Consider the following 15,640-nt stretch of genomic DNA (forward strand, 5'->3'; position numbering starts at 1 on the left):
TGATATGGTAGTAAGTCAAAAGAGTAGGGGGCGAAGTCAAATACTGAGAATAATTTCACTTGTTTAAAATATACACATATAGGGCTTCCCTGGTGGCGCAGTGGTTGAGAGTCCGCCTGCCGATGCAGGGGTCACGGGTTCGTGCCCGGTACGGGAAGATCCCACATGCCACAGAGCGGCTGGGCCCGTGAGCCATGGCCGCTGAGGCTGCGCGTCCGGAGCCTGTGCTCCGCAACGGGAGAGGCCACAACAGTGAGAGGCCCGCGTACCAAAAAAAAAAAAAAAAAAAAAAAAAATACACATATATGCCCAGAAAAAGAAAATGATATGAAATGTACTAAATATTAACAGTAATCATCCCTGACTGGTGAAATTAAGAATGTCTTATATTTTTGTTTTTATACTTTACTATATTTTTCCAAATGTTCACCATTAGCATGTACTACTTCTATAAACAAAACAATAGACTCTAAAAAGTCCTCTTTGCAAAGCATGTATCTGATGAACGGGTAGTACCCAGAATATATAAAGAACCCTTACACCTCAATAATAAAAATATGATAATCCAATTTAAAAATTGACAAAGGATTTGAACAGATATTTCTCCAAAGAAGACACACAAAAAGCACATGAAAAAATGCTCAATATCATTAGTCATCAGGGAAATGCAAATCAAAACTACAAGAAACTACTTAAAACCCACTAGGATGGCTATAATCAAAAAAAATGACAACACCGGTGTTCATAACAGCATTATTCATAATAGCCAAAAGATGGAAACAACCCACATGTCCATCAAAACAAAAATGGATAAACAAAATGTGGTGTATCCATACAATGGAATATTATTCAGCCTTATAAAGGAATAAATTATTTTAATGAAATACTGACACATGATACAACATGGATGAAAACATTATGCCACGTGAAATAAGTCAGACTGAAAAGGACAATTATTGCATGATTCTACTTATAAATGTATGAGGTATTCAGAATAGGCAAATTCATAGCGATGGAAAGAATAGAGGCATCAGGGGCTGGGGGTTGGGAGTTACTGTTTAAGTGGTACTGAATTTCTGTTTGAGAAGATGAAAAATTCTGGACGTGGGTAGTGGTGATGGTTGCACAACACTGTGAATGTATTTAATGCCAATGAATTGTATGCTTAAAATGGTGCAAATTCAGTGTTCTAAGTCAGTGCTTAGAACACTGACTAGAACATAGACATTAATATATAAATATTTGTTGAATAGATGAATAAATGATCTTTATAAAGTTAACTCTAGTTCAGTAGATTACAGATTGTTACAACAGCAAAAATAAAAATTGATGTCTTCTATAACTTGCCTAGCTAAAAAGAAAAGCTAGGCAGTTTGATGCCCTCTTGAAGTCTACTGATACTATTTTGAAGCTGCTTTATGCCACACATACCACACCCGTATAACACAGCACCTCAATGACAGTGTAGGGAACTTAGTAATGCTGGTGACAAGAGGGAGAAACAGTGTGTCAGGAGGAGACACGGAGACTTTAGGGTAAGAGGCTGGTCGAAAGTGGGAAAAAATAGAGAACAACAGGGTCTTAGAGACAAGACAGAATGCCCTGGTGTGAGACTTGCTTGGGAAAGGTTTTAAGGTATCAGGGAATAAAAAGTGATCAAGATCTAAATGCATTACAATTTCAGTATCTTCTGTCCTGTCTACACCTTTGGGAAGTCTTCATTCATTCAACAAAGATGAATTGAGCCCAAGGCAGTAGGAATACAATGGTGAGCCAACATAGACACAGAGTCTGCATACAACTTTTAAGGGGGAAAAAAAAAAAAATCACACAGGAGGGAAAGAGCTACATCCTATGATTTATAATTTCCTTGTATTTCACTTCTTCTGAATTTCTATGGAAATCTATACACTGACTTGATTTAAAAGGTTTATGCAAAAATATTAATGAGGTCAATTTTGATAAACTGAATTTTTAAGATAAAAGGATAAAATATTTTTCTTATGTTAACAAGGAAACTGAATTAGGATAAAGTGAGAGATTAAAGCTTCCATATTATTTTTTTAAAAGGATAAACAATAACAACTTCTGGTGAGGATGTGTTAAAAATGGAACCTTCATACACTGCTGGTGGGAATGTAAAATGGTGCACCCACTGTGGAAATAGCCTGGCAGCTCATCAAAAAGTTAAACATAGTTATCATATGAACCAGCAATTCCAATCCTAGGTATATACAGAAGAGAAGTGAAAAATATATCCACACAAAAAATTGCATACAAATATTCACAGCACCATTATTCACAATAGCCAAAGAGTGGAAATAGCCCAAATATCCATCAACCGGTGAATGGATAAACAAAATGTGGTGTATCCACACAGTGGAAAGTTATTCAGCCATAAAAGGAATATTCATGCTACAACATGGGGCAACGTAAAAAACATACTACATGAAAGAAGCCCGTCACAAAAGGCCACCTGTTATATGATTGCAATTATACGTCAAGAATAGGCAAATCTATACAGACAGAAAGTAGATTAGTGGCTGTCAGGGGCTGGGAGGACGGAGAAATAGGGAGTGACAACTAATTGTACAGGGTTTCTTTTGGGGGTGATGAAAATGTTTCGAAATTAGATAGTGGTGATAGTTGCACAACTTTGTGATTATACTAAAAACTACTGAATTCTTCACTTTCAAAAGGTGAATTTTATGGTCAGTAATATCTGAATTAAAGAAAAACACCTCATGGCTCCACCATGCCACACCAGCCATCCAATACGAATAAAACAGTTCAACAGATCCAGAAAAAGACACCTTGCAGGAAGACATTTTTGCACCCTACAACGCCATCCTCAAAGCTAACATTAGTAATACTTAATGCTGACCAACTTCTCTGTAGCTTACATGCATCACTTTACTTAATTTTCACCACTACCGTGAGGTAAGTATAATTCTTATCTCTATTTTACGCTGAGGAAACAGAGATTAAGTAACTTGCCCAAGGTCAGTCACATAGCTAGGTATCTACAGAGCCAGGAGTTGAACTCAGGTGTTAACTCCATTGCTCAAGTTCTTCATCACCTCAAAGGGTAAAGATATATTCTGAGGCCATACATGGTCTTTATAATATGTTGATTATCTTAAATCTGTTTTTAAAAACCTTTTTCTTGGTACACTGAGTTTCTCACACTTGCTGAGTAGTCAAGAAAAGCATGACTGAGAGCTTGTGTCACTAAAGAGCACAGTCATGCCGTGTCATATTAGGAAACTAGAGACTCACCCACCAAGGGACAAGATTTTAACTATTTTCAATTGTTTCATATGCCTCAGCACACAGTTTTGCTATCTTTTAATTAGTCCCAAACTTATTGTCAGTATCAAGTCCAGTTTTAAACAAGCTCCACGTATCTTGACCTAGTTAGCCATAGACATGACTTATAAGTCAAGTATTTTAATTTTTGAAACTAAGGACTATGGAAAGAAAATTAGCACTGGTCCTTTCTATTCATACATTTCCACGTTCTGGGAGATCCAAATAGTTTGAGGACCCTTGAGTGAACTGGAAATTTTTTCCCATTAAATTATATCTCATAATCATATGAGGTCCCAGAGTTGCCATGAGTTCTACATAGTTCTCAGGACTAGGGATAAACTGGGACCAATCTAGAATACTCAGAGCCCCTAAAAAGAGGTACAGCGTTGGGAAAGAAAAACAAGGATCTACTGACAATCAATTTGCCACTCATGGCATAAGTACTTCACATGTGCCAGTTCATTTAATATTTATAACCTGTCCAACATAAATTGGTTATTCTCATTTTATAGAGGAAAAGGCTCCAGAAACTAGGCAAGTTTGCCCAAGAGCAAACAGCTTGTAAACTGGCAGAAGTAGGATTCAAACTCAGGTCTCTTCTGCATTTTCTACTACACCTGCCTCTGTTTCACGGACAGACATCCACAAAGAGTTCTGAAAGAGGATGGCACTGACCTCAGGAAATTTTGCAACATTCAAAGACTACCAGAATCTAAAGGGCAGAATGTGTCAGAGTTTCAATCAGCTCGAGCCAAATAGTCCATAAATTTGCTGGTCTTGGCTCCTGCTAATATTAAAAAAGCTACTACACTTCTCTCTAGATTACAAAGACCTCAAATACTCACCTACCCCATAATTTTTATTGTTTCAATGAAATAGCATATGATGACCACTGAATAACTTTGAAACATTTTAACAGATTTCACTTAAACATGTAAAATGGATTTGAGGAATTAAATTCCTACACTAAAGTGAAAATTACCATCACACACAGAAAATTGGAAAATATGCTAAAACCAAAAGCTGTCTGATAAAGTATGTTTTTCATCTACTGATTACCTCTCTGCAGCACTAGCTATGTGAAAAATGTGCTCATCTTCATTCTGTAACCGTTCTTTTCTCCTTCTTTCAATGTCATGTCGTAGGTCATTTGGATCTATTATTTTGACCAGAGTCTGAGGAATTTTGACAGAAGACAAACCATTCACATTACTGTTAGTTGCACAAAGACCATATCGAACAAGAACCTTAAGTAAAAGTCCTAAATAAGTTACCTTGTACTCATCTTGCTCATGCTAGTGTAAACTGATAAAAATATTTTGAGACACAATTGACAATACAGAGTCAGAAAAGTTCATAAGACTGAACCAAGAATCCCACTTCTGGGACTCTATACCGAAGAAACGTCTATCTACCCAAGTATATTCAAAATATTATATTTTAAAAGTAACCATACGATGAAAGTAACTTAAGTGTGAAAAAAAATTTAAAGGAGAAGGGAAGAATAATTTTATGGTAAATTTAAGTCATAGGAGTAATGTACAAGCATTTAAGTTATGACAATGTAGACTATGTGGAAGTAACCATGGAAAAACACTTACTGAAAAGTTAATTAAAACTTACAAAGCCTCAATTATAAAAAGGTCATTGGGAGTTCAGAGATTTTACATAAAAGGAATGTTACTATAGTTTAAGTAAAAAGATAAAGCATCCAAAACTACATGTACTGTGGTAGTGTATGTTAAAGTGCTAGACATAAGACTGCAAGGAAAGATGATCAAATAAGAGTTTGTCTTAAGTGGTTGAATTAGGGGTGATTTTTTTTAAATCCTCAAATTTCCTATAAGTTTATTATAGTACTTTGATGAGCAGAAATTTTCTGAAAGTATCATTTATTCAACAAACTAACCTATCTCCATAAGTACAATAAAACTGTAACCATTCACAAGTGAAAATATTATTTATATATTCTATCACAAATGTATTAAAATCTCTCCTCTATAAAAACTCCTCACTCGCAATGAATAAATTAGCAGTTCTTTTAGAACTTGATATATTTCTTCTAAAACAAGAGCCAGTTTTCTTCCCCCTGGGCTAGTTAAGATAGTTTTTCTAATTAGCAAAGAAATGGCGGGGAGGGAGGTGGTATGGGTGGGAACAATTAAAAAAATTCAGGGGCTTCCCTGGTGGCGCAGTGGTTGAGAGTCCGCCTGCCGGTGCAGGGGACGCGGGTTCAGTGCCCCGGTCCGGGAAGATCCCACGTGCCGTGGAGCGGCTAGGCCCGTGAGCCATGCCCGCTGAGCCTGCGCGTCCGGAGCCTGTGCCCCGCAATGGGAGAGGCCACAACAGTGAGAGGCCCGCGTAAAAATTCAGTATTATTTCCATTATTTTTCTAGTTCATATTCCATAGAATGTTTCACACAATCTTCAGTAAACAGAAGAGCAGTGTCAAATGAAACTAAGTTCCTTTGCATTCATTCTACATACAACTTAAAAATATATCCCACATGACTGCTTTGGAAAAAACAGGTATCAAACATACTTTCTGCAAGCTTTACAGTGTGAAGTTCTGGAATGAACATTAAACACTATAATTTTATGTCAATTTTACAAAGCTGTTACCCTTAGGGATTGTCTCTCTTAGGGCATATTTTTGTCTTTTGCCAGTGTTCTCTCTGCAATCTTTTGATAACTAGAGTCACTTGGAGAGCTTTGTAAATTTCAGATTCCTGCGTCTCAATCATTCTTCCTCAACCACTTTAACTACCTTTTTTACTCCCAATGACCAGTTCCGTTTCCCATTAGTATACCAACAATAAGATAATCTCTCATCAAAAATTATATTCACTTACCTGTTCTGAATCATATACCATAGTTTGTTTACTCTGAAGCTCGGCCAAAGACATATCTATTCTCCTAAAATAATAAAGGCATATTACAATTAAATAATTATGTTATACACTGAAATCTTGATTCCATTATTACAGAATGGATTTTGAAATAACGCTGGTGTGTCTTGGAGGAAGAAAAAGAAATCTGCTACCAGGTAGTTTTTCACCTATATGGCAGTCTCCCAGGACATACATATCCTGTAAACAACATCACAGTGACGCCTCAGTGGTTCTCAAATCACTAGTCTGTGTAACCTTAAACTTGGCTCCGGTGATCTACCGCATTCTAACATTGATTCAACTCAGCTCACAAGACAGGGCGCACCACCTGTTTGGACAGGTGCCAGCAGAAGAAGACATAGGTTTTCATCCGGCTGCCCTCAGAACAGCCATTTCTGACCACATGAAGCAACCCATGATTTCAATGGCTCGACAACTGTCTTTCATCTTCCAGTGATAACTTCAGTAGGCAATTACTATAGACACAGCAGAATCAAAGTTAGGTAGGTAAATATTTTCAAAGTCCTACACATTTAAACAATGCTAGTCATGGCTTCAATATAACCTAGTCTATCAAACTGCACTGGCCCAGTACCTGCTTGGGTTAGTCCTGTTTTTAGGCAGGAAATGCAGTTCTAGAGTCTACAACAAGCCCAGGAGGCAGGCAGCACCTTCCCACAATCTGTTCTGAGGCTCATTCCCATGAGTTAAATGGGCATACAATAATCACTCATTACCTGTGAATTTCTGGATCTGAGTTCAATTTAAATTCATTTACATCTGCAGCTTGTGTAACTTGCATTTTTGAGAAACGCTCATGTAGAGTAATTCCAAGTGATGGAAAATAATCTGCTGCAAAAGGGAAAAAAGAGTTTTATCTCAATGTAAAACTGATTCCACTTAAAAGATTATATATAATAAGCACAGGAAGAAGGGACTATTAAAAAACATCCAACCTGTTTTCTCTTGAAAACATATGGGACCTAAGCTTATTCCACAGACTGATTTGTAGTGCTCACACGCTTTCCCAAGCCCAAGCAACAGTAAACGGATTTATGAACCCAAAGATTCTGTTCCTATTTGACATGTCTGCTTACTTGCCAGGGGGAAAAGACAGTGGCTCTCTCAAAGAGAGGACAGGACCTTTCTTCTCCTAGGTAAGATCTTCCTACATTTGGGAAGTAAAGCTGGTATACAGCTCTACTCTTCACCTAGAGTAAAAAATAACTCCAAAAACAACCCTGAAACATCAAAACAATTCTGAACAAATGTTAAATGTTATGTTTACATATCACAGAAGGCCTCCTAATGCCATTTTACTTTAACATTAACTGAAGTTCATGAAGACATTCTGAAAGCGGCTATGCTACAAGCTTTTAACAGAATAAAGAGAAAGATAATACACTTGACCCATGAGAATGCTAAAGCAATCCTTTTCCCTAACTTACTGTTCCGGGACGATCTCCTGAATTTTTCTACAATACCAGCTCCCTGTCTGCCAAGAATCACACTTCTTTTGGGTAAGAGGGGCTGGAATTGAGAAGGTTAACCGTTTCAAACTGCACGCTTTAAAGTAAATATGTGCCTTAGTTTGAGGGCTGCAAAGAAAATAATTCATTTGCAAAATATGTTTTATGAAGGTAAAAAAGATTAACACAATTATCTAGTAAGAAATATAAAATTATAAATTTTGAAATTCTCGAAAGACCCCAGTTTGTAATACCCACAACTGCCTTATTTATGCAGCATCAATAAGGAAAGTTGTTTTACATGACTAAATTATCCAATTAATGGAAACTGGCCAGAAGCAAAAGCAAAACACAACAGCTCAATGTAAACCTTTGAAGTATTTATTATGCAATGTCCTGATGTCATCATGTATAACAAATCAAACTGGAATCTTCTATTGATCGCTTAGCATCAATCACCCTTATGGCACAAAGTCCCAGTAATGCCCTCAGGGGCTTTAAGAATACGACCAAATGACCTATACTTCCAGATTTCTTGAGTTTCTTGAGTTTCATGTCTGGTTTTTGTTATTTCCTCCTTCCTATTCAGTTATCAGTTATTGTTTCTTTCTGCTCTCAGTACACCTGTCTTTTGCAGTAGCCAACCTCTTCCTTTATAACTTTCAATTTGTAATCTGCTATGAGTTGAAGCATCAAGTTATTGGAACTACATATAAAGAACAACTAGGCTTAAATTAATACGTGCTACTCTCTTCACCAGATTTCCTAATTAATGATCTAGCTTATAATGAAATATTAATTACTACTACAATATCACAGATATTTACCTATGTCTCGTGAAAAGTCAGTGCATTATTTTTGTGTTATCCCTAATGTATGTGTGAAATATACCAACCTTTAACTTGATGGATTATAGTTATGATTTCCTGAGCAAATTCTCCTGTAGGTTTGTTTTCAGTATTCTGAGTTGAGTCAAGATGTTCAAACACTGGATGAAAGTTTTCACTTTTCCTGCCAACAGCAACCAAATCATGTGACATCTGTCTCTCTGTGGAATAGCTAGAAGCAACCCTAGAATAATTTGTAAATGTTTAACTAAATTTGAGACTATTTTACTGAGAAAATAACTTTAAAAGTTAATCAAGATAGCTATAAAACTAAAAAGATGTTTATCTTTTCTTATAATTAAGGCAGTAAATTGTATGCCATAAAACATGTACAATAATGAGTAGGAGAAAATAGCTATAGGTACACGGTTTTGAGTTCTCCTTTTCAAATCAGAGATCATTAAATATTTGCCACTTTAATAATAAAATCCTCAAAGTTCTAAGCTAAACAATTTTTACTTCAAAAAATACAGCAAGGCATTGAAGACACTCAATATGCAAAAAGTAATCATTATTATCTACCCCCAAATGTCCATAAAATTGTAAAGCCAGCAAGCTTACACTATCTTGAAATACTACCATACTTTAAAAGCTGATATCAAACATAATAACGTCTCTGACTTCATAAAAGTCCTTAAAACTCCATGTCAGTAATGAGAAGCTGAGAATAGTATTTTGAAATCAAATTCTGTTGAGATTAATTTAATCACTTACAAAGTCTCACTGAACTCTCAGAAAATAGTCTTAGTTGTTATCACAGTTATGATCATTAGGAGCAATGACAGTGTTTACCCTAAATATATCCTTAAAGAAATGCTACCATTTATTATGTAACCCCAACCATCTTACCATTTTAATGCTTTCTGAACCTTTACAACTTTCATTAAGAGCTTTCCTGACCTTTAAGTACCATTATACAGCCATGATTATGACATGTAACTAAAAATTATTCATGCCAAACAAAGGGGCTCAGAGCTTACAAACATTATCTCATTTAATCTTTTCAGTAGCTCTATGGGGAGGTGTCATGATATCGAGACAATGGATGTCTTGGTTGTTTTGCTTTTCATCCCAGAGGTTAAGCATTCCTATGAACATAATCCTTCCAAATGTCTTAGCGGGAAAGTTTACTTTATTCCAATAATGCTACTCCTGCTTAAAACTACTCATATTCTTCATCTGGAGGCAGTTTATGCGTCACAGAAGAAAATGCCTCATTATTTATATTTATTCCTCATTTTGGACCCAAAATGGCACTAACCAGCTTATACCCATCTTACTCCTCTGCATTTAACTCTGAATAGCTTTTGGCTCTTCCCGAAAAACAAGTTTCAGGAGTTGACGTGTGAGCTAGGCTTTGAAGGTTGGTGTGTTTTAGACATGTGGAGATGAGATGAAAGACATTTTACGTTTATAGGTTAACAAAGGCAGAAAACACACCTAGGAACTTTGAGCTGTGTGATCTGAGCAGTCTGGGGAAAGGAAATAGAAGGGCAGGAGGTGTGAAGGTTAAGACGCCACACTTGCCAGCCTGATGTGACAGGATTAGCTGATGGGAGAGGGTGGGAGGCTCAGTTCTGGCCGCCAGAGGACTGCCTTCTATCAGGTGTCTTGGAAGGGTGTTGCGGTGGTTGACAAGGCCAGTTTCGGGGACTTTTGTGAAAAAAGTAATGAGATGCTGAATTAAGGGAGTGTCAGTCTCCCTAATCCTTTTACCTCAACTCCAAAAATTCTACATGTGTTCTTAGGAAGACATGAGCAAACTAATGACTCGGAAAGTGCTTTGTGATAGTTATTAGCTGGAAGAAAACCGAGAAAGGAAAACTTTACATGTGTCATACAGACTTTGTTATCTATTATAAGCTTCCAGAGGGCAGGGGATTATCCATTAGTTTTGGTGGTTGGGTTTTTGTTACTGTTGTTTTGCCAGGCAGTTGGTTTTGTGGATGGATCTTAATGTGTAGAAGAGGAAATTAAGGTTTAATGTAGCTTTTTAATGTTTTCTTAGTTATTATGCACAACACTCAAGTGAATGTCAGGGGAAATATCCTTAAACAGAGAAGGAAAACCGGGGTGGAGTGGTGGGAGGGAACAGAGAACCTGGAAGATTTAATCAGACCGGAAGTAGAGGTAGTATTAGAATACAGGTGTTGGCTATATTTTAATTTTTAAAACTGTCTAAAATGCATCTCAAATGAGAACATCTGATCTTTTCAGCTTAACTATTGTATTGGGGGTATTTCGTGAAATTGTTAACTTGTTGATCAGTAATGTCATGGGAAATATAAAAAGGAAAATATGAACAAAGAGGTGATTAAATTTATAAATGGAAATACCTAGAACATTTTGCATTCTAAAGTTTCTAGAAACTTTTCCTTATAGCAAAAGTATAATAATTATTTTTAAAAGACTAAATTTCAGGTTATACTATTTTCATGTGTATTTTCTCAAAGGATGATCACTGATATTTTTTTATTAAAAATATTGTTGTGGGGTGTCTCTAGAGTACATTTTTTAACTGATAACAAGTTTAAACACTAAAATTTCAGGAATTAAGTGTAGCTACAGAGTATACCACAGCACTCCTATGAACTGAGAGTTGGACTTGGAGTGGGGATGAGAGTTAGGCCAGTAATAAAAAATTACAAGTAAATTTTACTAATTATCTGGTGAAAAGTTAGAAGCCTTTATCAGCTGGTTTCGGCTTGGGAGAAACTGAGACTGCAATAAAAACCATTATCAACTGATTTCCCCTTATAGATAGATCATTTTTATAGTTCCATTTAAACATCTTATTTTTCTCCTGTAAAAAAAAATTTAAAGCTGTTTTTTGGGTATGGAACACGCTTTTTGTACCATTAAACCCCTTTAAACAGAGAGCATTTGTAATTCTTTTGTTAGTGGAGGTTGTTACAGGGCCATTCTAGCTTCTAGCATTCTAGCTTCTAGACATTTCACTAAATGTCTCTTACTAGTTATCAGATACACAGTGAGAAGCTTGGAGCAAATTAGGAGGAGAGAAAGGATATGGGCCTTCTAATGAAAGTCTTTCTGATGAGTCAAGGAAACCACATCAGTGGCATCAACCTGCGGCATAATCACTCGTCCATGTTTCTGCCTTGGCAGGGAGTCGTCTCGACAGCGCTGGTTTGAGAGCAGGGAGCATGAAAAGTCAGATGGAAGCTTTTCCTCTGAGAAGTTAAAAATAGGCACTCAAAACCATCTTGTTAGAGGAGTTTAATTTTTTAAAGAATATCTGTAAGCCCCTCATAACCTTGGAGCGGTTTTGGATATATGGCTGTTAGTGATGTAAATAAATAAGTAAATACATACACGTGTACACCCACACCCCAAAATGTATCCATCTGATTGATTTTTGTTATATGAAGAGGTATTATTTTTTTCTGGTGGTGCTGCTATTATTTAAGACATATCTCAGGGCTCTCTTTTGGATTTATCTTCAGAGCCTGAAACATCATCATGAAGAACCCTAGCAACTGTAAATCTCAATTCTTTGGATGGTGGAGTCGCACACCACCTCACACATTCACTCCACTGTGCCGTGGTATTACCAACGTCATCCCATGGTCTATAAGACCAGAGGAGAAGAAACCTAATCCTATGTGGATCCATAGTCCCAGGGCACCCTAACAGATTGTCTCACAGGGTAGGTCCTCAAAAAATACCCGCTGAAGGAATACATGATAAAATGGAAAATGACTTGGACAATATGAAGTGGTGAGTTTCAGCTAAAAAGATGACAGACGTAAAATTGTGAGGCCAATTTAATTTTGTTTTTTAACTTTCTTAGCTTACTTCAAAATTTTTTACTTAGTTTAGACCAATTTAAATTTAAAAATTTTCATTTTTTATAACAGAAAATCTCAAATATATACAAAAGTTCAGAGGATCCTATGATGAACCTGTCAAGCCAGCTTCAATAGTTATCAACATATGACCAATTGAAGCAGACTCGCAGAGCCAGGAAGAACTACCAGTTAATTTGGGCCCCAAAGTCACTGCCAGGTGACCTGCCCAATGTCACAGAGCTGCTCAGTGACCCACTGGAAGACAAAAACCTATGCATCCCAACATCAAACAGAATGTTTATCTCCCTATACTAGGACCCCTAAGAGACACTAAGAGAAGTTAGGGTGAAACATAGGAATGAAAGGGAACCTTCTCTCAATTAATTTCTGATTTTAGAAAATGTATATGAGAAATATTAGGGGGAAAAAACACTTAGTTTTTTTGTGATACATAACAGCAAGGTAGCAGGTATGTGTATCACAAAAATATCTCCACCCACAGCTTATTTTGCCTCCAGCCAAATGCCCATCAAAGGTAAACTTGTGTGATTAGGCTACCTCCCTTCAGTGCTCGCTGTGGTTTTTCACTCTTCTGCAGCCTAGGCAGCAGCTGTTTCCTCAGAGCATGTGGGCTTCAGTGTCTTCTGGGGCTCATCACCCGCCTCATCCCCCTTTCAGTATGGGGAAAGACCGGGTGGGGGGTAGGGAGGCCCTCTCTATATCTCTTCAGTGAGAAATAAAGGATTAAATGCAAATGTGGCTGAGGCACTCAGTCTAACATCAACTTCACTAGCCAACCTTCTCATCCTAGATGAGAAGTCAAAGGAGCCTCGGTCCAGGTCCACCTGCCCCAGCTTACCCTTCTCCGGAGACTGGCAGGCTCTCCTCCTCCCTCTCACCTCCTTCCTAGCCTGACCAAGGTTCAGTCTCTCACCTACTCCACCCAACATTAATCCAAAACTCCCTTCACCTGCCCCAAGACTTCCAGATGTATACAACAGTGAGTGTTTGGGGTTCATAACAACCTTAGTACAGATTTTCATATTGTGACTCCCTAACTTCATTCTGAAATATATAATTATGACTCTTGTGTAACTTCTACTCTGATAACGCAGTTTCTGACAAAGTAGGTCACAAGAATATCGGCTTTGTGTCTACCCACTGCTATTCTAGATACAAATTAGAATCTAGAAAAATCACTAGGTGATAAACGTACGTTTTCAACTGCATTAATAACTGGAAGAATATAGATCAATACCTGACCAAAGCTAAGAAAGTAAACAAATGCATAAAATGAACCATCTTAGTCTTTCCAAAAAAGTGCATAAACCTCTCTAGATTTTAACCAACAAATAACCTCTCTGCACTCTATGATTATTTTAATCTTGTTAAGCAGAGGAAAACCTAATTTATGTTAGCAGTTGAGAACATGGCTCTATTGAGGGTATTAACTACCTTTGTTTTATGGACACTTCATCAGTCCACACATAACTAAATCCAACCCCACAAAATTCTTCCACAACTCATTCATCAATTAATGATTATAATCAGAGAGAAAGATTTTTGTTGACTATGATGCATTGCCATACTGAAAAGGTGCATATATTCATTAAATTATTTATTCTTCAAGTCTCTGAATAGAAAGGACTTACAGTGAAGCTCTTTATTACACAAGCCGTTCTACAGGTCCTTGACAGGTAATTCAAACAGGTACTGACAGGCCCCACTAATGGGTCATGAAATTCATAAAAGGACAGTTTATAAATGTATGTATTTATTTATTTGTTTACTTATTTATTTTTCTGTGGTACGCGGGCCTCTCACTGCTGTGGCCTCTCCCATTGCGGAGCACAGGCTCCGGACGCGCAGGCTCAGCGGCCATGGCTCGTGGGCCCAGCCGCTCCGCGGCATGTGGGATCTTCCCAGACCGGGGCACAGACCCGTGTCCCCTGCATCGGCAGGCAGACTCTCAACCACTGTGCCACCAGGGAAGCCCCAGTTTATAAATTTAAAACAAAAGTTACAGCAGCCTCAATTTTAGGAAGCTCATTTTGGTGACACATTATGAAGATCAAGCTTCTATTTCTCAATATCAAATTATAAAATTAACAGTGTTTAGCATCTCTAATGAGATCTACTAAAATAAAATCCTTCAAAATTGGTACTTCTAGCATTCTTTAAAAATGCTACAGCCAATTTATTAATTCTAATTTAAGTATAAAACACTTTACTAAATCTTGAAAAATTCAAGATTTTTATTTTTACTTAAATTTTTTTACTTTTATTTAAAAATTCAAGATTTTTGTGATTTGATTGTATGTAATTTTACCTCAAAAGGAAAAAAACTGTAAACAAATATTAAATACTGAAATATTTAAAGGGGAATGTACTCATATCTGCATTTCACTTTGAAATGCAGCAAAAAAATAAGATGGAATGATAGATGAACAGATATGTGATTACAGAAGTAGAGTAAAATGTTAACTGTAGACTCTAGGTGGTGGGTATATAGGTATTGACTGTACAATTCTTTCAACTTTTCTGTATGTTTGAACATTTTCATAATATAATGTTGGAAAGAAAAAAAGCTTAAGGTAACATCCTTAAACTTGATGCTTACAGCAGCTTTTGTGCTCTTAAGACTAAGAACTAGTAGGAAATATAATAGCACAAAATGACTTAAGACATATTATATGAAATAGAATACAAAATTATTAATACAACATTATGACAACCAGGTATACATAGAAAAACAACAAAAGGAGCTGTAGGGCTTCCCTGGTGGCACAGTGGTTGAGAGTCCACCTGCCGATGCGGGGGACACGGGTTCGTGCCCCGGTCCGGGAAGACCCCACATGCCGTTGAGTGGCTGGGCCCGTGAGCCATGGTCGCTGAGCCTGCACGTCCGGAGCCTGTGCTCCGCAACGGGAGAGGCCACAACAGTGAGAGGCCCGCGTACCGCAAAAAAAAAAGGAGCTGTACTAAAATATTAATAAAATTGTCCTAGGATAGTAGGATTATGGGTGATTTCCCCCGTCCTTCTATTTGTCCGACTTTCTGTAATAGAATCATATTTGTAAATTCTTTCTGTGTACATATAAATATACATATGTATGTTTTAAAATATTTGTTGCAAGTACAATGAATGTAAGAAAAATATCAGGGAGGGGGACTGCCATATCTAACTTTAAGGGAAGAAGCAAAATATATTCTGTTTAAAAAAAAAGACTGTGGGTTTACCTCCCTCACCATCACATTTTGTTCCCTCTAGT

The 15,640-nt window shown here is 37.1% G+C and overlaps 1 protein-coding gene across 21 annotated transcripts in view; it reads right to left on the reverse strand.

The window, feature by feature from the left end:
• BCLAF3 (BCLAF1 and THRAP3 family member 3) overlaps positions 1 to 15,640 on the reverse strand; it is a 66,644-nt gene that overhangs the window by 25,797 nt on the left and 25,207 nt on the right. For 16 of the 21 annotated variants that reach the window (XR_004348053.1, XR_004348052.1, XM_032619651.1 and 13 more), the window contains 4 exons: positions 8,568 to 8,743; positions 6,941 to 7,055; positions 6,165 to 6,228; positions 4,372 to 4,487 (listed from right to left, as the gene is read on the reverse strand). Coding sequence is in view for 16 of the 21 variants with exons in the window: in XM_032619651.1 (XP_032475542.1) it covers positions 4,372 to 4,487; positions 6,165 to 6,228; positions 6,941 to 7,055; positions 8,568 to 8,743 (471 nt within the window). In the remaining 5 variants the exon portion in view is untranslated. Of the gene's footprint in view, positions 1 to 4,371; positions 7,056 to 8,567; positions 8,744 to 15,640 lie in introns of all 21 variants that reach the window. The other 5 variants (XR_004348054.1, XR_004348056.1, XM_032619661.1 and 2 more) reach the window with 3 other exon arrangements.

This window comes from Phocoena sinus, chromosome X (genome assembly GCF_008692025.1).
Source record: "Phocoena sinus isolate mPhoSin1 chromosome X, mPhoSin1.pri, whole genome shotgun sequence".
Taxonomy (NCBI): domain Eukaryota; kingdom Metazoa; phylum Chordata; class Mammalia; order Artiodactyla; family Phocoenidae; genus Phocoena; species Phocoena sinus.